Source organism: Electrona antarctica, assembly GCF_951216825.1.
Source record: "Electrona antarctica genome assembly, chromosome: 18".
In the NCBI taxonomy this organism is placed as follows: domain Eukaryota; kingdom Metazoa; phylum Chordata; class Actinopteri; order Myctophiformes; family Myctophidae; genus Electrona; species Electrona antarctica.
In genome coordinates this window covers 34,013,033-34,040,573 of record NC_136799.1, presented here as the reverse complement: position 1 = coordinate 34,040,573, position 27,541 = coordinate 34,013,033, and the positions used below count along the sequence as shown (strand labels likewise).

At 44.6% G+C, this 27,541-nt stretch overlaps 1 protein-coding gene across 4 annotated transcripts in view; it reads right to left on the bottom strand.

The window, feature by feature from the left end:
- The window catches only part of eml5 (EMAP like 5), a 62,395-nt gene that overhangs the window by 19,395 nt on the left and 15,459 nt on the right, over positions 1-27,541 (bottom strand). For all 4 annotated transcript variants that reach the window (XM_079528436.1, XM_079528434.1, XM_079528435.1 and 1 more), the window contains exons 3-20: positions 27,099-27,197; positions 23,681-23,749; positions 17,330-17,515; positions 14,774-14,909; positions 13,885-14,086; positions 13,344-13,481; positions 12,344-12,600; positions 11,669-11,881; positions 11,397-11,561; positions 8,046-8,152; positions 7,484-7,602; positions 7,113-7,299; positions 5,947-6,052; positions 4,234-4,327; positions 2,076-2,176; positions 1,768-1,961; positions 1,448-1,559; positions 615-742 (exon numbers count right to left, since the gene is read on the bottom strand). In XM_079528436.1, the coding sequence (XP_079384562.1) occupies positions 615-742; positions 1,448-1,559; positions 1,768-1,961; positions 2,076-2,176; positions 4,234-4,327; positions 5,947-6,052; positions 7,113-7,299; positions 7,484-7,602; positions 8,046-8,152; positions 11,397-11,561; positions 11,669-11,881; positions 12,344-12,600; positions 13,344-13,481; positions 13,885-14,086; positions 14,774-14,909; positions 17,330-17,515; positions 23,681-23,749; positions 27,099-27,197 (2,613 nt within the window). The remainder of the gene's footprint in view (positions 1-614; positions 743-1,447; positions 1,560-1,767; positions 1,962-2,075; positions 2,177-4,233; positions 4,328-5,946; positions 6,053-7,112; positions 7,300-7,483; positions 7,603-8,045; positions 8,153-11,396; positions 11,562-11,668; positions 11,882-12,343; positions 12,601-13,343; positions 13,482-13,884; positions 14,087-14,773; positions 14,910-17,329; positions 17,516-23,680; positions 23,750-27,098; positions 27,198-27,541) is intronic.

Here is a 27,541-nt window from a genome sequence, read left to right as displayed (position 1 = left end):
TTTCAGGGGAGCCTGGCAGAACCAAGGGACCACTTAACTAAATGAACGGTCTAAGATTCTGCAGCAGTAATCCATCAGTCTTTACAGCCATGGCGTCTGTGATTCTGCGGCGTTACGTAAGCCAAAGATCAACAGTTTTGTAATGACATTACGAGGAAGAGGACAGTTCCAGGCACTGGCAGACAGTCAGTCAGTGCATCTGCACATCTTCAATCCAAAATATCCTGGCATAACCTTATTCTTGTCATTGCGGGCTCACACCCATTCAGGCTGCAAAACTCTGGTCATTTATTTTTATGATTCTTATGATATGTTTTATGCTTCTGGTAAGACTTTGATAATTACGTATGCCCGAAAGGTCTTGTGATACGATGATTTGTGAGGTTGTAGATCAATTATGTTTGTTATTTGTCATACCATTATGTACGTATATGGGGCATAAGCCCTTAAGTGGTTAAGAAAATGTACACCCTCTGTTTTTCCCCCACAACACCCTTCCCACCTTGACTGAGTTAGGGTGGCACACTGGCACAGCTTGGATTTGTTGTACCGTATTCGGGTTGTTCTCACGTTGTTTTCATACTAAAAGCTCAATCCATCCGTGGTTCACTCACCTGGACCAGCAGAGTGATGGGACCGCTCTTGTCCACTTCCAGGATCTCTCCATTCTTGGTCCCCACTAAGATATGGCCGTGGCCCAGAGATATGGCACGTATGGAGGGATTGTCCTCCAATAGCAGTCCTACGGAGACGGTGAATCATATAGTGATGTCAGACAGTATCGCTCAAAACAGGATATAAGAGGTAATCTTCATTACACTGAATGTTTTTAATAGGGTTTTTACTGCATCTCTGTTGGAGCTAGGGGACCAATATATTGTCACTGTCGAACCTTGTATATCGAAAAACTTCTACAGGAAATGGGGAAAAAATGTCTTGTGTTCCAATGGATTCATGTATTTATTATTTTTAATTGGTTAAATATATTTTTTAGGCCTGGGCCGTGGCTCAGCGGCCCAGGCACCTTGGCCGGTAGTCCAAGTCTGGCAGTGTGCCGCGGGTTCGACTCCCGATCCCGACGGCCTTTACTGCATGTCACTCCCCCATCTCTCTCCCCCATTTCCTGTCAGCCTACTGTCTGTCCCTCCATAAAAAAAAATATATATATATAAAAATAAAGGCGAAAGCCACAAAAAAAAACATTTAAAAAAAAAAAAATATATATATATATATATATATTTATTTATTTTTTAAATTCAAAAATAGTTAAAATAGCTGATCTACAAACTCACGTGTTGTGACATGCTGTGAGCTTGTAGATCAGATTTAGTTATACGACAAAGAAAAATAGGGCATTCATTTATGAAAATATGGAGATACGAGGTTTCTGTCCTATTAAATCTAGCACAGTGGTGGTAAGTAGAGCGAGAGAAGTATAACCTTTCACCTTTGGACCCTGGAGCCAGGACTGATCTCTTGATGGCATAGGTCTTCAGGCATCGCTCAAAGGTGTCATCCCACAGCGCAACAATGCCATCCTTCCCTCCAGTCACGAATCCCTGCAGAGTAACTCATTATTACCATTACCATTCACACACTGTGAATAATCCCCGCTGATTGCACCTGTCATCTGACAAAGCACAATTTAATCCTACAGTCACTACTGTAAACAACAACCGCGGCGACAAAGACAGCAGCAGCAACAGAGCAATAATGGGCGAGTTCCAACATTTTCCAGCGTGCTGCTAACCCTTTCCGCCACAGTACCTTTTCGAGAGCGTGCACGCTGAACACGGGGCCATCGTGCGCTTTGACCGTCTTCATTAGGAACATGTCCCTCCAGATACAAATGTCTCCTGTGCATGTGCCCGAAAACACCATCTCCTCCGTCCAGCCGTACACAGCACACATCATAGTCTCTGTCTTCCCCATGTACCCCTTACGGCCAATCAGGCCGCCGCCTAAGAAGACAAAATGGCAGAAGAGCAGGCGTTCAGACACATCACGTGTAAGTTAGGTTTGTTTTGTTTTGAGTCTCTCTAAAAGTTAAATAAAAGTCACCCAGGGTCTCTTACCCGCTTTATGCCAAAACTTCATATGTTTCACTCCAGCTGTGATTAGCTTGTCAGTCATGTAGGGATTAATTTTCACCACGAATATCTTGTCCTTGCTTCCCCTGAAAATACAATTTAATGGGACAAGAATTGTATTAAAATTGTGCATTTGAAATCTAAGGCAGTGACCTCCAGCTTGAACCAAATGATTGACAGGAATGAAAAGGACGCTTACGGGTCTGTAAGTTAATAACACTGAGGATTTTACAGTACTAACTCGCGTCCCAGAGATAAAATATAATATCAAATGGGGGTCCATCCGTGGCCCTATGCATATCAAACAGGGGGATCTTGAAATTAAAACGTTTGAGAATCACTGTCTAAAAACAATATAATAAGAAATAGCACATGAGAGAGAGCTTGGGTACTGGCTCCTTTGGGCTGCTGATTGCTTACCATAAAAGGAACAATACGCCTTGGTGTCTGTTCCCTGTCCAGGGCAATGGAGCGTACCTCACACTGCAAGTTGGCTAATCATCAGCCTTTTGTGCTGCTGCATTACTGAGAGTCATTGAACCTAGTGCAACATGATGCTCTCTCTCTCTCCCTCACTCACTCATCACCCTTGCACACTGGGGCAAAGTAGCTTAACTGAAGTACTGTACTTAAGTACAATTTTGAGACGCTTCTACTTTACTTTACTACAAGTATTTCCATTTTTATAATACTTTGTGCGTTCTACTCCATACATCTCAGAAGCAATTATTGCACTTTCCAATACAATGATTTTTTTAGACTTAAACAATTATTACAAAACGACGTACATTAACCACTTAAGCCCTGTGTTACACTTCAGCTATTTGTACTCACAATGCTTCATGGTTCGACACATAACACATTGTGAGCTTGTAGTCAACAATACCAATATGTTTCGATTCAACCACTTAATGTCTTCATCAGGGCAAGACTGGTCGAAACCTGTTGGACTTTTACTTATAACAGAGTATTTTTAATATTGTAGTTATTGCAACTTTTACTCAAGTAAAGACTTCTGTGTACTGGCCTTGCATAACCTCTCCCAGCCCTCTCCCACACCAATGACACCATGCTCTCTTCACTTCACTTCTCCCAGCTGAGGACTAGGCGGTGCAGCAGTGTACAAGGCATGCTCTGTCAGGCCTCATTGCCTCTGCCCACCATGGGTCTACTGCCTCACCGCTCTGCCAACCATGGGTCTACAAAGGAGATTATGCAGCTCCCAAGCTGTCAGAGCTGCAATGGAAGCCCCGCACACAACAGAAAGCTATTTCAGAGAGGCTACATGCAGGCAGGCAGCGCTCCAACTGGCCAGGGGGAAAATCAATGAAGTAGATCAATGCTAAATCTGGGGGAGTACCCGGAATTTGACAAAGCTAGATATTTGGAGGTATGGAGTATTCCATTAGAAAGAAATAGAGTCCGCAGCACTGGTAAGGAATAACTCAGCTCAACTGGTTTATTAATTCAACGTTTCGATCACTGGGATCTTCTGATCTTCTGATTTCTTTCTCTTGTATTGTCATTTGTCCAGAACCTTAGAGGTTAGAGTGGATGTGCATGCTCTATTACCTTTATGAGTATTCCATTCACATGATGATTTTGGATTTAAAAAATACATTTTTACGATTGCAGAAATGTACACAAGTCTGGTGAGGTAATTTAATCCAATGCACAGGTGCTACATATCTGTTCACATATCATTATATCAAGTATCATTTGCAGCAACGTGTATCAAGTCACCTCACCCATTCTAGACGCAATTAGATGTCTAATTCATCATGGGTGTGCAAGTGAACCCCTGGGGCAAACCTCTTCTCTTAAACCCGTCTGTGTGACTTGGCAGGTTTAAGTGCTCTATTCACAGGAAAAGCCTCATAACATAATAGGCAATTCTCTTTGCAATCTCCTCTTCTATCAATCATCATGAAGACCCCGGACAGTGCAGCTAGTTCAATTTGGCTCTCATCTATAAATGTCCATGTGTAAAGTGGAAGAGCTCAAACTGTCTTCAGAATTGACGGGGGGGATTCAGCAGCAACACTCCTATTCCGTATGTAAGCCTCTCTGTCTGCAGTGAGGATAACCCGCTGCTGGGCGGTGAAAGGCTGATCTAGTGCTACGCATTAACCGCTGTACTGACCGTATGGCTGAGAGCTTCTCTCCCTTCTTCCAGTCCCACAGGACAATGGTGTGATTGTCATCCAGCCCCACCGAGGCCAGGCGCTTACCATCCGCTGTGAAGGGAGAAACAAAACAAGCCCTTTCAAAACAGGACGGATAAAAGCCCCACTCTCGCTTTGGTTCAGTGAAGTTTGGGTCTTGTTAGGAACATCAAAACCTCCTGGTGGGTCTGATCTGTGGCAGGTAATTCACTGATATTGACAAAGAGTTCACGGCTCTGCCTCGGTCTGGGGCCAATTAGAGGAAGTGAAATAAATGGGTCTACCTGTCCTAGATGCTGCTGAAACGAACAAAATAAACAACAGGGGTAAAAGGTTCTATGCATTGTTGCTTGTAAACTGTCAAAGGCTTAAAGGGCCACTTCACCCCTTTTGCAACGAGATCTTTTGTCTTCTTTTGACTTTTGTAAAACACATTTTTTGATATTACGGATCTGTCCAATATCTCGTATTCTATCCTAATTGCCTAACATTGGCTTTCAATTTACGTGCGTGACATTTTTCACGCACATTCCTACTAGGATGAGGAATATATTCCACCCTTTTCACATTGGCCTGTTATAGCGCCACCAGCAGGTGGATTTTTGCAAAACCCCATTTTTGGAACAAAATGCCTCAAATCATCCAATTGCCATCAAAGGCGCAAGAAGAAATGGCACCCTTTTCACATTGGCCTATAGTGCCACCAGGAGGCCACAATAACCTGACCTGGCCTGGTGGAGACCTGTGCCCCGAGGGGCACTTATTCTAGTTTCAATGATGTTTAGGGCACAAGAAACACTTTCCTGGGGGGTATATGTCTGCAATGTTTGTACTATTGTAGTCACGACGCCATCTTCATGACGAATTTTGTCATGAAAATGTGGTCTCACTTCCTTCCTGGACTACATGTTGTCTCAGTAAGACAGCCCACATTGGTTCCCTTCTCATCCATCATGCACTTTATAATATCACCATGCACTTTACTTCGTGTTGTATGTTATGTGTTATGTTGTATTTATGTACTACGGTTATGTGGGAGCTCCCTTGAAATTTCGTTGTATGCTCAGTGTATGCTTTGTGTGCAATGACAAATAAAAGTCTATTCTATTCTATTCTATTCATGGGGTGTCTCCTCTCCACAAGTGCACCAAAGCATTGTGGTCATTGTAGGAATTCAACAATCCAGTCAAACCCTAGTCAAGCACACAAGACTTCATTATTTTTCTGGCCATAGGGTGCAAATTTCAAATTGTGCTACTGTTATCTCCTACAAATACTATTATTGAGTGATTACAGTTTCTTCCAGCAGTGAAATGGCCCTTTAAGTTTGCCTGTATCCACTGTGGGGAAACATAACTGTTACTGGAGGATCTAAAGGATCTACTTGTGAATGTTTCCGTCCAGTAGGCCTATATTAGTTCACAAACAAATTATACACATACATTTTAGCGCTGATGCAGGACAAAATATGATGCACTTTTACTGTTCAAAAAACAATGTTTCAACATTCCTTCTGATCTGTCCAGTATATTCTCATCTTATGCAATGGACGGTAGTAAACACAATAATACGCAATTTAAATGTAATCACACAACTGCTTTGCTCGCTGAAAATCTGTTGTTTTTGGCGAACACTGTGGGTTGTACAACAATGTATGACTGAGCCGTTAGTGAACCGTTCCGGGGTGTTACCTGAGAAGTCCAACGTGCACACTCCAAGCTGGTGGAATCCTTTCAACACTGACATTGGTTTCAGCATCTCTGTGTCCCATACATGGATGGACGAGTCTCGACCCACCTGGACAGTCAACACATACAAGGCTTGACGAAAACACTTGCAATGCAAAGTGAGGTAAGGTTACTATAACAACAGTAGTTACATATCCTTGAGTCATAAATACAATGGTCTTATTTCTTAAGACTGTTAACCCTATATAGCCTATACATTGGATGTTTGAGAATCTACTGTACAAGCTCACAATGCGTCACATTGCGACATGTTTGGAGCTTGTAGATCTAAATCTTGAAATCTCGAACCATTTTAACAACACAAATCTTGTATGGGGGATCCCTAACACAACATATTTTTAGATGGGGGGGGTCCATAGACAAATCACTTCAAGGGAAAGGCTCGCTTGACAGTCTGGAAGAGTTCAGGATTCTATATTCCTTTCTTCCGTCCATAGACAAATCATTACTAAATTCACCAATCGCTGTGTGTCTGTCCTATTCCGGGTCACCAGTGAAATGCATGTTGGGACGGCTTCTGGGTCACCAGTGAAATGCATGTTGGGACGGACACAGATTAATACTGGGACACACTTTTCCGCGTAACAGACCCACACGGGGAAATTCCGCGTAACAGACCCACACAGGGAAAACAACTCGGACGGGGCATGTTTACGTGAACACACGCGCTGTTTCGACACCACACTGAAAATCATTTGCTGTTCATATATTCAGAACGGGTAAGGACTAGTACTGTACATATTCATTTGGGGGTCCTTGGGATGAAAAGGTGTGAGAACCACTGAGCTAAACCAGTGGTTCTCAACCTTTTCAGGCTGGGACCCCCACCATAATCACATTTGAACTGGGGACCCCAGCATTGCGAGGCGTTGTGAGCTTTTAGAGCGGCAATTTTCACTTTTTTATATTATTTGACAATTTGACCAATGTTTCTTTTTTTTTTTAAATTTTGTTAGTTACTTTTGATGCAGTAATGTGTTTTTCTTTGTGTCTTTTCTTTTTTCTTTTTTGAGGTATTAAAAAGGTCTTAAAAGTCCTTAAATGGTCACTTCACTGTCATCTGGGGACCCCCTTAAAATCACAGGTTGAGAACCACTGAGCTAAACTACCTGTCCTGTTGCTACGTAGTCCTTCAGGGGATGGATGGCCAGGCAGAGGATGTCATCGTCATGTCCCATGTAGAAGCGCTGGGTGTTCTGTTGTCTGTTGTACACCACGCCCACGGCGGCCACATGGTACACGATTTCCCCTGTCTGTGTATAGAACAGGTTGCTTCTGCAGTCATAGCCCCTGTAGCTAAACAACAACACAGGAACACTGTTCAAATAACAGCATTCTTTCAAAAGCTACTGTATGACCAGACAAAGCATTATTAAGCAGACTTCATGTTATGTATTTGTTGTGTTGTGTGCACTTGGTTTAGGGTGATTTTTTGTTGCTTATCGTCATTCGATCGGTGTCCGTTTTTGTGACATCCTACCCATGAACAAAGTGCAGCTTCACTCCATTGGCCGGTGCACGGTCTCTTTTCTTCATGGCTATCGCTCGATGCTTCTCTTTGCACTGCTCCTTGAGCTGAGGTAGATCTTCTTTGTAAACCTGAATATGAAACAGTATGTAAGATATTTTACAAAACATCTGTGCTGTGCTGTGCTGTGTGTGTGCGTGCGTGCGTGCGTGCGTGCGTGCGTGCGTGTGTGTTTGTGTGTGCCAGGCGCCGTACATACTATTGAAACAAAATCGCTCTCTGTTCTGCGGGGAGAGGGGGGGCAGAGCAGCTCACGATTAATTTTCAATGGGAGTCCATAGGTTTCACAGAGCAGCTCTGCTCCATGGGGGGGGGGGGGGGGGGGGGGGGCAGAACACAGCCATGGAGCAGAGCTGCTCTGTGAAACCCAGTGACTCCCATTAAAAATTAATTGCGAGCTGCTCTGCCCCCCCCCCCTTCCCTCCGAACAGCGATTTTGTTTCAATAGTGTGTACGAGGCCTCAGACTTAACACTGTGTCAGACTTATCAGACATGTCTCACCACAACACTAACCTGTCGTCGATATGTGAGCTGTGTCTCCTGCTCGATTTCGGAGTCCATCTCAGGTACATCCGATTGGTCAGAGTCGGACTCCTCGCTGTTAGAATCTGCCAAATTCTCTGCAAGAACAGCAAGTGTTGAGTCAGACCAGATCAATCAGACCAGACTGAATCACGCATTTCGGATATGTCTCACTGTGTGACACTGACAACTGGACCCAAAAAAAAGAAAACATCCTGCTTCAATCAAAGCCAAAGTGGATCATATAACAATAGTTTTACCTGGTACCATGATGTTTGCTATTTATCTGGCAACTCTCCTCCTCTGGGACATTACTCAAGAGAAATTCAGAAAAATGCTGATGCAGAGAGAGAGAGAGAGAGAGAGAGAGAGAGAGAGAGAGAGAAAGCGATAGAGCTGTGCCAACTGCCAAAACAAGGTAATAAGCAACCGTGGGAGGCAGCTGAGGGCAGTCACTCGCAAGGTCCATTAGGAAAATTAAATGGAAAGGCGTCTCTCTCTCTCTGTCTGTGGATGAAATTAAATCTGGGGGTCTAAGTAAGCTTTACAAGCTCCAGTCACTCTCGATTTTTCAAAATATCTTATCAGGGAAGGTTTTACAGAAAAGCTAGTATACTAGAAATGAAACAATCTGCATTGTATTAAAGGTCCAACTTATAATTATGCTTTTGGGTGTACTAATTGGTGCTTATTCTGCAACTACTTTCTAGATTTTTATCCTGAATCGTACAGTATTGTTCGTTTGTGAGGAAATGTGGAAATAATGACTGTACATGTAATGTACTGTATAACACTTCACAATGTGTTGAGAGTTCGCTCTCAAAAGGCACTGGAAAATCTCAGCCAGCCTATGTGTAAATAAAAGTAATTTATACAGTCTGTATAGTTTGTACAGGTATATCAATGCTAAATTATATACCTGATGATTGGTTGATGTGTAAACTAGACCATTGTACAGTATGTACAGTATGCCCCCTTTATAAACTTCTTCCAGCACCATCATCTCTTCCCTTTACCGATTCTCTGAGAGGTGTGCCAGGGGCTTAGGGGGTAGAGCAGTCGTCTTGGAATCCGAGGGTTCCCGGTTTGATTCCCAGTTCCTGACCACTGCGTGTCAAAGTGACATTGAGCAAGACGCTGAACCCCTAACTGCTCCCAATGAGCAGGTTGCTTCCTTGCATAGTTTCCTGCACACTTGGTTTGTTAATGTGTTTGTGAATAGTTGAATGTACAGTAATGCAGTGATGCAATGCAGTGAGAGCTTGAAAATCTTGAAACATTTTAAGAACACAAATCTGTGTGAAATCTGTGTTTCTGTGGCAAAATACACATTAATCTGAGGGAAAGGTTTGAGAACCACTTGAGTTATAGTGTACTTTTGTTACCCCAGATTCACGATATCTGGAAGCACCTGTTAATGTGTAGACCTTCAGCAGCGTGGTGCTTTGACAGGCCGTTTGTCCTATAGATGATTCCCATGGTTGCTCTGGGCACTGTTCCAACTTAAGTGCCTGCTGGCGAGGAGAAGGCAAGAGCCATAGCTTTTGCAGTCAACTCAACTATCCTGCCCAGAGATTGGAGTTCCTCGCTCTGAAGTGAGCTGTACGTGACATGTTCACTGTCTAGACAGACAACAACCCCCTCACGTACTGCACATCTTAAAGTAAAGATGTACACAGTACGTGAGACCAAGGCCAGCAGTGTTGTTGGGACTGCAAACTGGCTCCATACATCTTTGAATTCAAGCGTTTTCCTGCCAGGCTGTAACTCATTGCTCTCAGTAGAGGCACATTTGTGAAGCCTTTGAGCCACTGCCTCTAGGCAGAACGACAAGTTTGTGTGTGTGTGTGTGCGTGCATGCATGCGCGTGCGTGCGTGCGTGCGTGCGTGCGTGCGTGCGTGCGTGCGTGCGTGCGTGCGTGCGTGCGTGCGTGCGTGCGTGCGCATAGGATGCCTCCCATTTGAGGTGCCAGCCTCAGTCACTGAACAGTGCGTCCTCCAGTGACTGACAGCAGTACATGCAATGTCGGAAGATGATGTCTCCTCTCGTCTCTACTTTCTCTGTGAGTGGGTTGAAAGCACCGTGTTGCATTTCTGGATGAAATGTCTGACCACACTGATCCCTCCAGGTCAGGACATGTTCCCTTCAGTCTCTCTCACTGACCTTCAGTCCCACCAGCGACAAGAGGTTTGGTAGAGTCATTATAAGCTTGTATTTTGTTTCACTGAGTCTGTGGTGAAACTTGAGACAATCCATGGTATTGGATGGGTTCAGCCACCTTTTATTCAGGTGACTTTGATGATATGTCCTGTATGCAGTTAGTTGCCATGTTTGTAATAGTGGTATCTAACTCTTGGTTGTTCAGGGAATGTTTTGTTGTTGATATTTGGGTTCTTTCATTTTTCTTTCAAAGCTTTGCCCCATTGAGTATGGTACGTGATATGTGGTACAGTGGTATAAGACACCTCATTTTGCTAAGCGCTCGGAAGGTCTCTGATCTCTTCACCTTTTTTGTAGGTAGCTGTTATTGCTGACTCATTCCACTGTGCAGTGCTTTTCTTTTCCTGTGTACTTGTGATGAGGGCTGGTATTTGTTTGTATAAATATGATCCTGAATGTTGTATAATTTCTGATTTTGGTGTAACATCCTTTCAAAGAATATTTTGAGAGTAACTCCCAAATGCACAAGTCAACGCAATAAGCTTTGTTCCCCCTTCAGCCACCCACACCACTGTGACTGAACTCAGTTCTCCATTAAGTTCTGTACTCACACACATATACTGCCAACTTCTCTTAGTAATTTAAAATATAGTTTTAGGGCCAGGCTGATAAATCCACTTGCTTCTGCCATAATGCAGCCCGCACGCACGCACACGCACACGCGCACGCACACACACACACACACACACACACACACACACACACACACACACACACACACACACACACACACACACACACACACGCACACGCACACGCAAGTCTACAAGTTCTCAAGGCGTCGCATCATGACAGACTGGGAACTTCTTTGTCGGATATTTTTGTGTATTTTTATCACGTGATCCCACTCTCTCTGTCTCTACATGCACACGCACGCACGCCCGCACGCCCCCACGCACGCACGCACGCACGCACGCACGCACGCACGCACGCACGCACGCACGCACGCACGCACGCACGCACTCTTGTCTTGTATTTAAGTTAACAGAACTTCCTTTCTCAACAGCCCCTATCTCTATCGCTGTTGAATCATTACATCATGTACTTTTTCCATGTATTTGTGTGAAAATAAATAAAACAAAACAAAGTAATCCTTTGATTGAAAAGTAATAACATCTTACCCTGAGGTGCTATATGCAGAGTTTCCTTCTTTCTCTCTGGAACGAACTTCCATTGGAATACTGAGTGGTCAGCTCCACCAATGGTGATCACCCACTGGTAGTCATGTGACCATCTGGCGTTGGTTATGTGGGCTGAATGGCCTAAATACTTTTTGAATTTTGCACCTAAAATCAAGAGGAAAAGAATATCAACATTAGTACATTACATAATAAGACACATAAACGCTTGGCATGTATTTTAAATTCTGAAGCAAGTCAGCATCTTTCCGTACCTTTTTTTACACATGGGTATCGTAAAAGTTTGACTAATCCATAGTCGTCCGCTGTTACTAAGACTTGATTATTAAAGTTGGCATCCACAGAGTTGATGTCATTGATGTCAGAGTATTTGGGCCAGATTCCGTTGACCTCAGGACCCAGGACACATGTCCACGACGACCACTGGACCAGCTTCAGCTCTTCTCTACTGGCCACCTCCTTACCACCTGAACGGCACATGAAGACATTTAATCACATACTGTACACAGAGATAAATACAAACAAGACAATAAATACTAATATAAACAATTAAAACATGATATGACAAGGGACTTAACAAAGGCACAGCAAGAAAGCAAGCCATCATTAACCAAGGGGCAGAGCACCCAGGGGACAGATTTATCCAATAAGTCCAATTGGAATTTAAGTGAGGCCAACAAGCCATGATTTAAGATCAGTATTAAACTTTAGTGGGGAATTTGGGGATTTCAGATCTGCCGGCAGAGTCTGTGTGAATAATGTGTGAATAATGGTCAATACATGCAGTAGCAGCAGTATGATATCCAAACATTAGACCTTTTTGGTTATTTCACTGAGCATTTAGGTACGTTACGGCAAAGCAATAGCAAGCTGTAATCTCACATCATTTTATATTCAACAGGCTTACAACCCGACAGTCTTGTACTTACTTGGCATCCTGTAGAAAAGCCGCCTACCGCTGCCGTCATTGGTCTGCAGGTACTTGCTGTCCGTGGACCAGTCCATGTGTGTGATGAAGCTGGTGGAGCCGAAGCACTCGCCCACCTTCTTGTACCTCTGCACCACTCCATAGACATCCACGGAGTTATCGTTGGATCCCACGGCGAGGTGAGCCCCGTCTGGGGAGTACTTCAGCTCATGTATGGCCTCCTTCCTGTCCTTGATGTGGACCACCTCCGTCATGTCTCTGACGGGTACAATTGAGAAGGAGAGAAACTGAGTTTCTTCAGTAACAGGTGTCACCCTGTCTCTCCAGCTCAGAATGATTACTACCAGAATAATGAGCTATCATTGATCAACACTTATTTTAACATACACTTACTTCACATTTAAGCTCACAAATGTTGTTCTCGTGTTTCTGCTACAGAGGCTGAGCATGTCTTTTTTGTGTGAATGTTTTTCAGAACATTCTCAGGCTTTAGGTCACTTGTATGTATTGGGTTTTAGAAGGTGTTTTTAGAAACGCCCTAAGATTTAAATGGGTTTTTATATCAATGTTGTGCTTTCGTGTTAAACATGTAAATGTAAGGAAGTAGTTAATCCATGGGGGGCTCACTTATTACTTAATGCCCAACTTCGTCCTCTACAGTATCACACAAAAGTAGCCCAAATAACTGATCTGCGAGCTTGTAGATCTTTTAAGTGAATGTGGTTAAGTCTGTGTGTGAGTTTTATAAATATTCAACCAATAAAAGTACAAGAACTTGAGACTAAATAATCCCCAACTACATTGGAGTACAGATACTTTTGTAATTTCCTGGAAGGTTTCCACCAAACAATGACAATATGAAGATGTGTTGGTTACATAGATACAGTACATAGCAATATAAGCACTGGGTCCCGCAGGAAAACTGCTATGAACACGGAAGTAGGGCGCTTATGACCTATCTATTATAATTGTATGTGTGTGTGTTACCCAGTAGTACCCACCTGACCCTGAGAACGGTGAAAGAACCATCCTTCATGCCCAGAGCCACATGAATGCCGTCAGTGCTCACTGCCAGACAACGTATGGGTTCCTCCATGTTACAGCGAGCTATCAGTGCATGATCTATAAGACTCCATATCCTACAGATAAACAACCAGAACAAAGTTAACAGAAGGATGTTACTACAGTTGCAACACGCTGGGACTAAATCATTATTGCATAATGGAGTTACTTTGTATCAATGGCATACATACATACATACATACTGTACATACATACATAATTGGCATAATATTGTGTACTGAAGTTGATTACATTGATGAAATCTCTTTCCCAACACAGCTGGTAAAATCTGTAATTTGAATCATGTTTCTGTATGAGACACCTATACTCAAATGGAAATGACTGGAGTGCCATTAATGTTTTCCCCCTTTTTTATATGAAATTAATGAATAATGCATTTTTTTTCCTCCAACAGACTGTATTGATTCACAGAGATTGGTCTTTACAGTGCAAAGTAAGGGGCTGAGTGTGATATCTGACCTGACAGAACGGTCGTCACTGCCAGTCATGGCCAGGGGCTTGGTAGGGTGCACTGCCAGCGCCCACAGCTCGCCCTCACAGTGGCCCTGCATGATGAGGAAGGGCTTATTCCGGTCGTGGACCACCACCTCGAAAATCTCGCTGTCCTGGGTGCCTACCAGGATGTGGTCTCCCCGCCAGCACACGCTGCGCACCGATAGGCCTGCCGACGCACCGGACAAGCATACGGTCAAGACACCAAGAACAGTACCAACAAACAGACTAAGTCAGACCCCCCACCCCCACCCCCAACAAACACGTACACAGAGTGGATGTATACGTGACAGGACAGGGGAACTTACAAGGTATTGTAAATAGCCATGTAATGACTAGCTAGGACAGGGATTTAAACAGCAGATGTGATGGTAGGACACATTGTCACTCTAATCTGCGATTCCGGGCTCAGTAACAGAGAGGAAAGAATGGAGGGGGCATGTACTGCATACATCCATTGCCCACCACATGACATTATTGTATGTACAGTAAGCAGCACATAACTGTAATGCTGGGGCTGAATTACCGACAAGAGGAAGTGAACGATGTGGGGATTGTTACGAACACAACATTACCCACCTCTGCTATTTTCACCTCTAGCTACTGTTTGGTCCAAAATGACCAATCAAACAGAAGACGGACGTAAAGGAAAGGAAAATAAAAATTAGTAAGGAGAAGAATAGAAATACAAAAAAAGAAGCTTTTCATTAAAATTACGTATTTGAGGTTGCCCTTATATGTTATTCTTGCTTTTGTACTTTTGTAGCAGGTCAACAGGCACGGACGTGTTCTGCACCGCAGCCCTGAATTTATGAACTCAGGTGAGAAGATGAGGCAGACGGGTCTCACACATCACCTTTATATCCTTGGTCTGTTTCCCTGAGATCGATGACAGTGATTGGTTTGAAGTTGAGATCCCACAGCCGGACGCAGCCGTCTCGGCCCCCGGTGGCGAAGCCTTCCTCGCAGGCATTCATGCTGAAAATCCCTGACTGGAGGAAATGACACGTTATCACTGTGGATCTGCACTGTACAGGGACAGGATAGAACGACACACAGTGTACAGTAGCACCGCTGCACAGCCATGCAACTGTTTAACCCATTCAGGCCTGACGTCGAAATAAATAAAAAAATCTTCTAAATTATGACAATTTTCTGAAAAGTTTGAGCCACATTTTAACGATTTTTCAAAAATAGCAGACCTACAAGCTCGTGAGCTTGTAGATCTGCTATTTTTCAATAGCTAAATTATAACATAATGTTTAAAACACCAAAAGGGGTTCCTGCCCAAAATGGGTTATTTAGGATCACTGTGGATCTGCACTGTACAGGGACAAGATAGAACTACACACAGTGTAGCACCGCTGCTTACATTATGGTTACTTTGAAATTTTTACAACAAAAATCTAATCCTATCATCATTATACAGTATTATAATGTGAAAATCTGACATGGTCCAACACTTCCCCAAATGCGTCCTATGCATGTGTTGAGAGCTTGCTGCCAACAGCGATAGAGAATCACACCAGATGCAACACATTGTGAACTTGTAGATCTGCTATGAGTTTGAAAGTGAAAAGGGGTTAAGTTTGTCTGTGGGGTTTATAAATATTTAACCAATCAAGTATAAATAACAGCGTGTGACTAAATAATAACTACATGGATTCATTTGGAACACAGGTTTCTTTTCTTCTTTTTTTCCTGAAAAGTAACAGTTTTGAAAATAAAAGATTTCCATCCAACAGTGACGATATTCTGGCGACAATTTCCCAGAGCCTTTGAGAGCAAGCCCACAGAACGCATATCTCTCATCTCGTCCTAGGATTCAGGTTAAAGATCGCTGAAGTTGCCCTTTAAGCCCCAATGACATGGTGAACAGTTGAATGCAATGGACAAAACAGCAGCAATGCATGTGTGTCACAGCGACAGAGCCTTTCCCCATCCTCCACCCAGCTGTTGAACCCATAGATATCATTTAATCCTCCTGCGTAGTAAACACTGATCCTGTTCCACAGTGCAGATTCAAATGAAGCCATAGGGGCTATACTGTATATCAGCCCCTCTGAAATGGGTTAAGACAATTACACACTGAACGTGGCTGAACACAAGACGAGACGCCATGAACGAAGGAGTGTGTACGCCTGCTGTCCACAGAATGCACATGTGGTTATCTTATGTCAAGTAATGAGTGATGACAGCATCATAATATTTGCAAAGGCAGAATTTACATTCCGTGTCTTGAGTCTGCAAACAGCTTGCCTCTGGCGAACCATGCGCAAACGGCAGGAAACGTGAAACCCAGCCTGAGTCACACAGCACACAGACGTAATCACCCCGTGATGTGTGTACGCAAAGCTGTTTAGCATTCTCCTTGTGTGGGTGAGACGGCGCGTACTCCAGCGACATCGATATGATGTCTAGACCAGTGCTTCTCAACCTTTTCAGTTTCAAGGACCCACAGTTTGACACGCATTAGGCCACGGATCCCCATTGGATTGATTTATCTCTTGGACCCCAATCTACAGTGGAAAATCCTCTGTGTTCATTTAACTCATTGACTGCCACCGTTGAACTCCGGCGCTGCCGCTTCCCTGCCGCCAGGATGCCGGGGTCTTTTATTTTGAAAACTCCCAAATTCACCCCAAATGACTGAGTTAACTCTTGACAGTGTACAAATTGAAACAAAAGGACTTGCATGGGTCCATTTGGTTCCATTTGTACACAGTTAAAGAACCTAAAGCGTCCATTTGGACCTCTGGTAGTCCTATAGGATCTGACATTGAGACCCCTGGTAGTCCTATAGGATCTGACATTGAGACCCCTGGTAGTCCTATAGGATCTGACATTGAGACCCCTGGTAGTCCTATAGGATCTGACATTGAGACCCCTGGTAGACCTATAGGATCTGACATTGAGACCCCTGGTAGTCCAATAGGATCTGACATTGAGACCCCTGGTAGTCCCATAGGATCTGACATTGAGACCCCTGGTAGTCCCATAGGATCTGACATTGAGACCCCTGGTAGTCCCATAGGATCTGACATTGAGACCCCTGGTAGTCCCATAGGATCTGACATTGAGACCCCTGGTAGTCCCATAGGATCTGACATTGAGACCCCTGGTAGTCCCATAGGATCTGACATTGAGACATTGAGACCCCTGGTAGTCCCATAGAATCTGACATTGAGACCCCTGGTAGTCCCATAGGATCTGACATTGAGACCCCTGGTAGTCCCATAGGATCTGACATTGAGACCCCTGGTAGACCTATAGGATCTGACATTGAGACCCCTGGTAGTCCTAGAGGATCTGACATTGAGACCCCTGGTAGTCCTATAGGATCTGACATTGAGACCCCTGGTAGTCCTATAGGATCTGACATTGAGAACTCAGCTCAGATCATACAACGTACCCCATGAGCTCCTTGCACCGTCCTCATTAAATGGACCTCTTTCCACACGTAGATGTCACCGTTCAAGGCACCAGAATATGTCACCTCGTCCTTCGCACAGGCAAGGCAGAGGATGGTTTGGAGATCCCCGGTTTTGCCAAAAACACCTCGTTTGGGGGTCAGAGCGTTGCCACATAAGCTCCAGAACTGCAAACACAAACAGACAGAAACAGGGAAAGAGAGTGAAGTATCACATTTTACATGGCACGCACGCACGCACGCACGCACGCACGCATGCACGCACGCACGCACCCTCACTCGCACGCATGGTCGCACGCACCCTCGCTCGCACGCACGCACGCACCCTCGCACCCTCACACGCACGCACGCACCCTTGCTCTCTCTCACACACACACACACACACACACACACACACACACACACACACACACACACACACACACACACACACACACACACACACACACACACACACACACACACACACACACACACACACACACACACACACACACACACACACACACACACACACACACACACACACACACCTGATCTTCACTTTATTTAAGCACTTATTAAACTCTACTTCTGACTTCTGTTGATATGCCCAACATGAGGACGCCAGGTAATAAATGGGTCCCTTTCACGCCAATATCCCACCCCATGCATAAACTTCAAGGTGTTTATTGCACAAACACAAGACACTTTTCACATAATGTAAACACAAGACACTTTTCACATAATGTAAACATTCTAATTAAAAGGATCCAAGTACATGGTGCTGCAGTGTTTGTTAATATCACTAGCTGACCCAAGCTGTTCCCTAGCAACACAATTCCACTGACAAGGTCTATAAAACATTTTTACAGCAGCCATTTTGACAGGTAAACACAGCTGAAAATAATAACGTGTTTCATGTGGGTGTTACTGTGTGCCAGACAGCTCCTGCAGCACGGCACACACAAACACACAGGCATTTAGCGTTATTACCTTCAGCTGCAATTAATCGTGAAAATTGAAAAGGGTCCATCCAGCTAGTAGCAACATTTCAAGCAGTGAAATTCTTGTACGTCGAGCTTCAACAGTGTGGGATAAAAAAAAAATGAATCATACGAAAATATGAGCAGTCAGAATAAAATACAAGTAATCCAAATAAACACAATCACACACACACAAACACACACACACACACACACACACACACACACACACACACACACACACACACACACACACAAGCCCCCCACACCCCACACACACACAATGTGTGTGACACACACACAATCCAGTAGAATTAGGATTAGGCGGTGTATGCAGTCCTGTTCCCCGTTGACATAGAAAAGCCTCCGATGTTTGACAGCAGGCTCGTATCTAAACCTGTGATGCTTGTCTGTGATAATCGATCCTTCCTGTTAACACGGAGCTGCCCTATCAGTCACCGCACGGCGCCGCCGGTGTTAACTGAACGCAGGGTCTGACAGACAGGCGTGTTGTGATAGAGGAGCTCCTTCATAATGTTCTGTCTGTCTGGCCTCCTCAGACGGCCTCATCTGTTACCTGTCTCCTCCCAAAGGCAAAGCTCCCACCAGTTTGAAGGTTGTCTCAGACAGGTTTTAATATCTGGAGCGAGGGGGGGGGAAGGTGATGTGGTTTGGGGGGGAGGGGGTTAGTAAAAAGGGTTGTCATTCCCCAGCTGTTCCCTTTGACGGGTACATCTTTCAGTCACATGCCGATGGCGGCATCTCTGTATTCGAGACACACACACATCACACACATCACACACACATCACACACACACACACGCACTCAGCATGATTTCGTCTCGATGCAGACAGCGTCTATCCGCTGGATGGATTTTGCCCTCAGACATGGCTGTGGCTGCGCATTTCAATGACCTTGTCCATAAATCATGAGCGTTTGTGTGTGTGTGTGCATGTGTGTGAGTGTGTGTGTGTGTGTGTGTGTGTGTGTGTGTGTGTGTGTTCGTCTGTGTGTGTTCGTCTGTGTGTGTGTGTGTGTGCGTGCGTGCGTGCATGTGCCTGCCTGCCTGTGTCTGCATACTGATTATGTGGTTAAAGCACTGACCTCTAGTTAAGCAGAATTTATGCTAATCGCACAAGGGTATCGCTTGCCAAAATTAAACGATTACAAACTAACATCATGTCGTGAATCTAGCGATATAAATTTCTTCATGTGTGAGATTTAATTTTTTGTGACAACCCCTACACCCTACTGGTGCATGCTTAGGTGTTTCTTTGCAGGGTTCTCATATTTTTGTCTTTTGTGTGTGTGTGTGTGTGTGTGTGTGTGTGTGTGTGTGTGTGTGTGTGTGTGTGTGCAAACAATCTGGGCAGGTGTCAGGGTGAGTTGTGTTGAGAGGTCTAGGAGCATATATTGGAGGACTGTGCGAGATCCCGGGCAGAGTGGCGGGAATGAGGGGGGGTGCTTTTTGTGGCCAGGCCGGCAGCCTGTTGCAGAGACCCAGTGTGGATGGATGCAGCGTGACTGCACGGCACGGCACGGCACGGCACGGCACGGCACGGCACGGCACTCCCTGACAACCACAGATAAGACCAAGAGACGCAGGCGAAGGCTAATCCCCTCACTGCTGAATTACTGCTGAGAGGAGATGGGTTGCCAGAGGGGTTTATGATGAGGCCGGGAATGAGAGAGAGAGGGAAAGATAGAGAGAGAAATAAGAATGGGAAGTGTTGTGTGTGTGTGTGTGTGTGTGTGTGTGTGTGTGTGCGTGCGTGCGTGCGTGCGTGCGTGCGTGCGTGCGTGCGTGCGTGCGTGCGTGCGGGCGTGCGTGCGTGCGGGCGTGCGGGCGGGCTTGGGGGCTTGGGGGCTTGGGACAGTGTATTAAAATGGTGGAAATCAACTGTAAAATTGGTACATTCACAGTAAAACTACTGAGAGCTGAAAAGGGGGAGCTAGTAAAAATGATGACACATGCTATGAATGTGTTACAGTTTTATGGTATTAATATCACTGTCTGTCAGAGTAACTCTTCCTTTCTTGAATCTACGGTAATACAATTCTTCTCAGTCGAGACAGCTTGGTTACCTCCAGTGGGAAAGGCTTTCGTTTCATTTAAAAAATCTCATGGAATCTGTGATAAGAAAGATGGGTATAAATTAAAGCAGTATGGCCACTAGAGGTTGCAGATTACAGAGTATTTTATAATGGCTGATGGGCATATAAAACAGAGATAAAGTGAGACCTTGCATCATGGCTTATTGCTTTTTTTTTAATTATATTTGTCCCAATTTAAAAAAAACGTATTAATATAATTCACTACTTCTACAAGAAAGTAGTCCCCGGCTACCAGGAAGAGCAACTTCCAACTTTTCACAAACAAACACATAATAACACAAAGGTTATAGTGTATTTTATCACGTGTACTAAAAGGAGACCAGCCAATCAGAACTATGCGCTTCAGAATAACCTCCACCTTTCCCCACATCTCAACCATCATGATAAACCCTCTTAAATCAACAACACAATGAATACAATGAATGACCCTCACCGCCGTCCTCACGCTGACTCCAAGGTTAAGAACACAGGCTGAACCAGAGACTGATAGATGGCCAGTGTGCCTCTTTTAGAGTCTTACTGAAATAGACACTGAAAGGCAACTGGGTGACAACATAATGGAAGTTGATTCTTTGAAAGCTTCTCTCATCCACTGTGTAAATCTTAAGCTCACCTGCAGGTGTGTGTATACTGTATGCACATTGCACATTGCACACACGCATGAACGAACTCACGCATGCACGCACACGCGCGCGCACTCACACGCGCATGCACGCACACACACACACACACACACACACACACACACACAAACAAACACTCCCCATTCCTTTTTTTTATTTTTTATATCCCACGATTTTGTAACCCATTTTTCACCCCTGTGTCAATTATCTAATGGGCTCTACACACCCTCCGCCAACCTGGGGAGAGCAACGGACTTGAACTCATGCTTCCTTCATGCATGAGTGTCCAAGTCGCTCCTTTACACCTGACAGGGGGGAGTTTCCCTGGTTGGACGTAGCGCGTGGAAGGAACACGTTATTCCAACCAGTTCCTTTCCCCTCCATCAGGCGCCCCGGCTGGCCAGGGGGAGGCAGTATAGAGACCAGGATTACTGCATGTTTACACACAGGTTCCTTAATCAGCTTCAGGCCCCATACACATGGCCTCAATACAATACATACATATCAAACGCATGTTCTGTATTCTGTCTGTGTTTGATGGCCGCCTCAATGCTTTTCCAATGGAAGTCACATGGTTTGACCAAACATTTTTGTTTGATGGCTGTGTTCTGCCAATCAAACACAAATGCGTGTGGTAAATGGTGCATTTGTGTGTGTATGTGTGTGTGTGTGTGTGTGTGTGTGTGTGTGTGTGTGTGTGTGTGTACAGTATAGGTCTACAGAAGGTCAAGCCAAGGCCTGAACTAAAGAACATAATGGCTGTATGATTAGCTAAGTGTTTCCTCTGGCTTGGAGGAGCCGTGGGTTAGGGGGAGAAGAGAAGGGTACTGGCAGTAACAGTACCACTGGTCCCAGTCACACATAGGCTGTGTTTTGTGCGACATGCTAGCGAACGGATTACTGGAGCTAAATCTCCTGGATGCACTGAGTGCTCTAATCGCTGAGGGCCAGAGAGCAGATGTCACATGGTGGTCTGGCTGGGCGAAGGCCGGGGAATTATGTGGCATGGCCTGGACCAAACCGGACACCAACACAGGAGGAATGAAGAGGAGACAGAGGGGAAGGAGCATGGGGATAAACTGTAGGCTCTATCTTATGCACATAGAATAACTCTTCTTGCTTCCGGGCCCCTTCCCTACTTCAGGTACATTTGGTGTCATCGATGATAATAATTAAGGCTCTGTTCCAATTAGTGTACAGTGGTTCATAAACCATTTCATTTCAAGGACCCCCATACTCTCAGAGTTACACACCTGTACAGGGCCATTTGGAATCCACTCCAGGACACTTTGAGACCCACTGGTGTAGCAAAGTGCTTCCAGTGAGCCAACATGCACAATAGCGGCACCCTGACCCCTGAGGAGTAGCCTACAGTTTAATACAAATGCAATGCTAAAAGGACGGAAGCCAAGAAAGCACTATGGCTTGTTTCCATTGGGGGCTCAGTATTCTGTTCATAGAAACATTAGTGACAGACATTAGTGACGGACAAATATACAAGTTGAGTACAAAGCAAAAAATGTATAGTAAACAGTTTGGGTGCATTTATGATGATAGGTTTGGACTTTGTACAGGTGCCTGCCGTTCTGAATTGCAGCCACCCGTAAGTGCTCCTCACTGGAGAGAGGAGGGTATAACCAACAGCAGGATCCTATTCCACTGGGGAATCCACTCCGCAAGGGTCTCAAGTTACAGATGGATAAACGGACACTGAGGATTTTAATGTGTGGTAACCCACTCATCTACATCAAGCCCATTTAAGAAGGCCTCGGCGTTGAGACTCACGGGGTCGGGTGCACTTTTCCTCGCCATTTGAGAGCTTTTGGGAAGGAGCTCATTTCCTAATGGCCCTGGCCACTCCACTCAAGCACCCGCCACTGAATATCCCCCACAAGACGCCCCGGCTGGCTGAGGCACCCAGATGCAACATTTATGAAATGAAAAAGAAGCCATGGGTTATAGAATAGGAAGTATAAACAGCTGCTGCTACTGCAGTGTGTACAACCAATTGCTCCCTGGGGACAAATGCAGTTCTCCCGTTACATTCTTACATGCTTTCAGGACGTTATCTTTAAAAGATGAAAGAGATGAAGTAAGAGGCTAAAGATTGGCAACAAACTGAGAATCAGAGAGTCAAGTTCACCATAAAAAATGTGAAACTTGAAATGTTTCTGAGTCACTGTCTGGCCTACTTAGAGTTTAGGGGCTAAAAAGCTTTACTCTGAAGTTGAATATATATTTTTAAAAGGCTTTGAAACTGTCGTACCGATGATGAAGAGAGCACAGATGAAAGCTTGGCAGTTCCTGCTGTTCCTGTGTTTTCAGATATTATGCAAAAGGAGTCTTCCCCCGCATGCATGCATGGTGCGCGTGCACACACACACACACACACACACACACACACACACACACACACACACACACACACACACACACACACACACACACACACACACACACACACACACACACACACACACACACACACACACACACACACACACACACACACACACACACACACACACACACACACACACACACACACACACACACACACACACACACACACACACACAAACACATCAAAACATACAGCATATGAGATAGAATCAGGAAGTAGCTGTACCTTGATATGTTTGACACCACAGCTGACAAGCTTGCTTGGCTGGTACAAATCCCATGATATGTCAAATATCTGTTGAAGAGATCATGATAATTAATTGAGTCATCGCAAAATACATAATTAGTGTACAGATTAGATTAGTGTAGCCAACCATCTCTTGTGTCCCTTATTGAACTGATGGCATTATTGAACTATGGCACACATTTTGCTCTTATTTTGGGGAATCAATCAATGACACACATACAAGTTCAAACAGCTCATATACGTGTACATAATGTATATGAGTTGTATACCGGTAATACTGGTAGTTAACAACTTAAATTCTCTAGAGTTGTCTCTGTACTTGGACTGCTTTTTTCTGTCAACACCAACATGTCAGTACAGTACAGTACAGTACAGTACAGTACAGTACAGTACAGTACAGTACAGTACAGTACAGTACAGTACAGTACAGTACAGTACAGTACAGTACAGTACAGCACGTCACAACTTGCAAGTTCACAACTTTGTGAACTTGTATAGTAGACCTGCTAGTTCTTTGGCTAATGTTCCCTCCAGCATATGGATGCTGTGGTTCAAGTGCTAATTTTAATAAACAAAAAATGTACTGTACATTGGGCATCTGGGCGTCTCTTATTTTACTTGGACGCCTGACCGGGTGTCCTTCCTATTTGAATTTCAGGTAGTTGACAACCTCAGTACAGAACTAGAAAAAGTGCCCTTCTGGGCACAGGTCTCCACCAGGAGGACTGTGTGAGATGTTTGGCAAAATGTTTAAGAGTAATATAAACATGTTTTTTTGTTTGTTTGTTGAGGAAATGCAGAGCCAGATCACTCATAGCATCTCTGAGGATAGAATTCTGGATGAGCAGGACATGTGCAGCATTTTGTACAAAACGGGCTACTCCTGAAAACTCCGGAAGGCAATCTTAGCCAATCATTGTAGAATCTGAGAAATCCAACAGGCTCGTCTTGATCACATGACTACAGAGATCATGTGTACCGATTTGCGTGAGATTTGGTTGAAATCTGTGCGACTAACATAAACAATGTGTTTTGCAGAAATCGGCCTCATGGTGGCGCTATAACCGGCAGATGTGGGGGGATGCAGGGAAAATGTGTTTCCATGGCCTCTAGGGAGTGCGCATACATAAGTTGTATACAGATCGATGCAGTTATAGGTAAAAACAGGAATTGGCCTGTTATAGCGCCACCGTGAGGCTGATTTGGGGGAAAAAATAGTGGCATGTCTCCTCGGCCTAATGGAAATGTGTGTGTATAATTTCATGGAAATTGGACACTGTGTTTGTGATTTGTGGCATTTTGTTCGAAACGGACCAATCATGTGAGCTTTGGAAGCCAATCTTAGCCAATCAGGATGGAAGATGGGAAATTGTGCAGATCCGTGTTGATCACATGACTATGGAGATAGTGTATACCAAATTGTGTGATGTATGGATAAAATGTGTATGAGTTATCTACAGAAATGTGTTTTGCCTAAATCGGCCTCATGGTGGCGCTATAACAGGCCGTTGAGGAATATTTGGGGCAGAGGTTCATCGTTGGCATCCAGGGAGTGTGTGTGCACAGTTTGGCATGGATCGGGCCAACGGTGCTGGAGATTAGCTGATAACGGACGGACGGAAGGACGGACGGACTCACGGACGGAGTGCAAAACATACTCTCTCCCCATGCCTTCGGCCTGGTGGAGACAATAACCAGATATTCCCCTTGAATCGTGTTTAAAGCTATTAGCTCTTGTTCAAGTTTTGATTGCTGCATGCCATTGCCAAGTCAATGTCAAGTCAAAGTATTAATACAAGTTTTTTTTTTTTTTCTGGTCCCAGGAGTGAGGGCAAATTGCTTTTACAGCTTCACTCAGCTTATGGCTGCTCAGATGGCTTTATTAGCACACAGAAGGTAGCTGTTAGGGGTCTTGCTCAGGGACACAACATTGGGCAAGCTGAGGATCAAACCGAGTCAGCTTTGGCCTTTCTAAAATAAACTCCTCGGTTCCGAAACTTAACTTCGGTTGATTATTTCTCCCCTTCAATAATACCAATTGGCATTGTAATTCATATTGTTGCTAGTCACCTTTACAACAATGTATATATAACTTGTAAGGATCGTGAAATCGCGGAATGAGCAACACATCTAAACGTGTGGGTAGCGCTTCCCAAACAATTGCCAAAATTCCCCAATATGCTTCTGTTGGTACCTGTCACAGGTGTCACGGTGTGTGACTGGCACCTGCCACTTTGACAGAGATCTGTCTTTGGTACCGTTGTGCAAATCTTGCCTGTAAATCTCTGCAAGTGAAGTGAAGCAAAGGAGAGATGTGTTGTCTATCAGGTACGGCCACCTCGTGGTCTGTCTTTGACTTCACCAGTCTCACAGCACTTTTCATAAGTTTAGAAATGGTACCAGTCCAGGGCTGACTCCAAATAATGCTGCCACTCCGAAACGGAACACCGGCTTCCACTTGCCCCATGGGACTTATCCTGAAGGGACAAATAGCCTCTCTCCATGGGGGTAGTGTTACTGCCCCCTGTGTTACTGCAGTGTTACTGCATGCACAAGCTCAACAAAGTTGCAGGACCCATGCTTTGGGATTGATTTTTGGGGGGCACTGCCCGCACGTTTAGTTGTGTTGCTCATTCCATTCCTCGTTGTAAAGGTGAATGATATAAAATACAATACCAATTAGTATTACTAAAGGGGAGAAATAATCAACCGAAGTTACGTTTCCAAAACCTTTTTTTTTTTGGTATTTGTGTATGTATGTGTGTGTGTGTGCGTGCGTGCGTGCGTGCGTGCGTGCGTGCGTGCGTGCGTGCGTTCATTCTCTATGATCATGCATAAAGCATGGAGCTGAGCAAGAAAACAACAGCTGCCTGCCTGCGTTTCATCTTTTTAAAATTCCATTTCATTAGCTGGGCGTGTTCCCAGACAGGCCATGGAAAGACCCTGATCAATCAGGTGTAACTTGTTTATACCTCCTTCGGGAAAGGGCTCCATCCTGCATTTATCACTAATTGAGGCGATCGATACAGATGGATCTCAGCAGTGGCGTGCACAGACATTTAGAGGGGCAGGTGCTCAAGTTAAAAAAGGGCACCTTGTGCAGCGCGTGGAACCGGCCGGTTGCCTTAACCCATTTTGGGCGGGAACCCCTTTTGGTGTTAGCATTATGTTATGCTTTAGCTATTGAAAAATAGCAGATCTACAAGCTCATAGCGCGCCACCGAGTGGCGCGCTACGAGCTTGTAGGTCTGCTATTTTTGAAAAATCAAAAAAAAAAAAGAAACATTTTTTTTCTTCAAAAGGGCACATTGCCAAAAGGGCAGGGGGTGCTCTAGCACCCCTAGTGTCTATCTGTGCACGCCACTGATCTGCCTCCTGACTCAGTGAGTGTGTTTACCCTGTCAGTATGTCCAGGAGCCGCTGCCAGCACCTTCCCTCTTCTCCAGTCCCACACACAGATTGTGTTCTTGGAGTCCAAACCCACAGAGACCAAACACTGTGGGGGCGGGTTTGGGGAAAGAGAAAGAGATACAAGATTAAGACTGGTACAACAGAAAACATCCTGTATACCAATTAACCGCTATTCTGTTACACATCACACACTGAACATGGTCAACAAACAGTCCAAAATGTCTACTCTGTAGTGTGATGGTGTCGCTTGCCCACAAGAACTGATCTTCAAGATGCATTGTTAGCTTGAAAATCAGGTGTTGTTGGCAAGCGACAAACTCCTACTCCTACCTACAAACTCTACAAGCTTGTGAGCTTGTAGATTTGCTCATTTTGAGAATGCTTGACAAATTCTAATTTAAAAATTTGGGAAAATGTTTCAATCTTTTA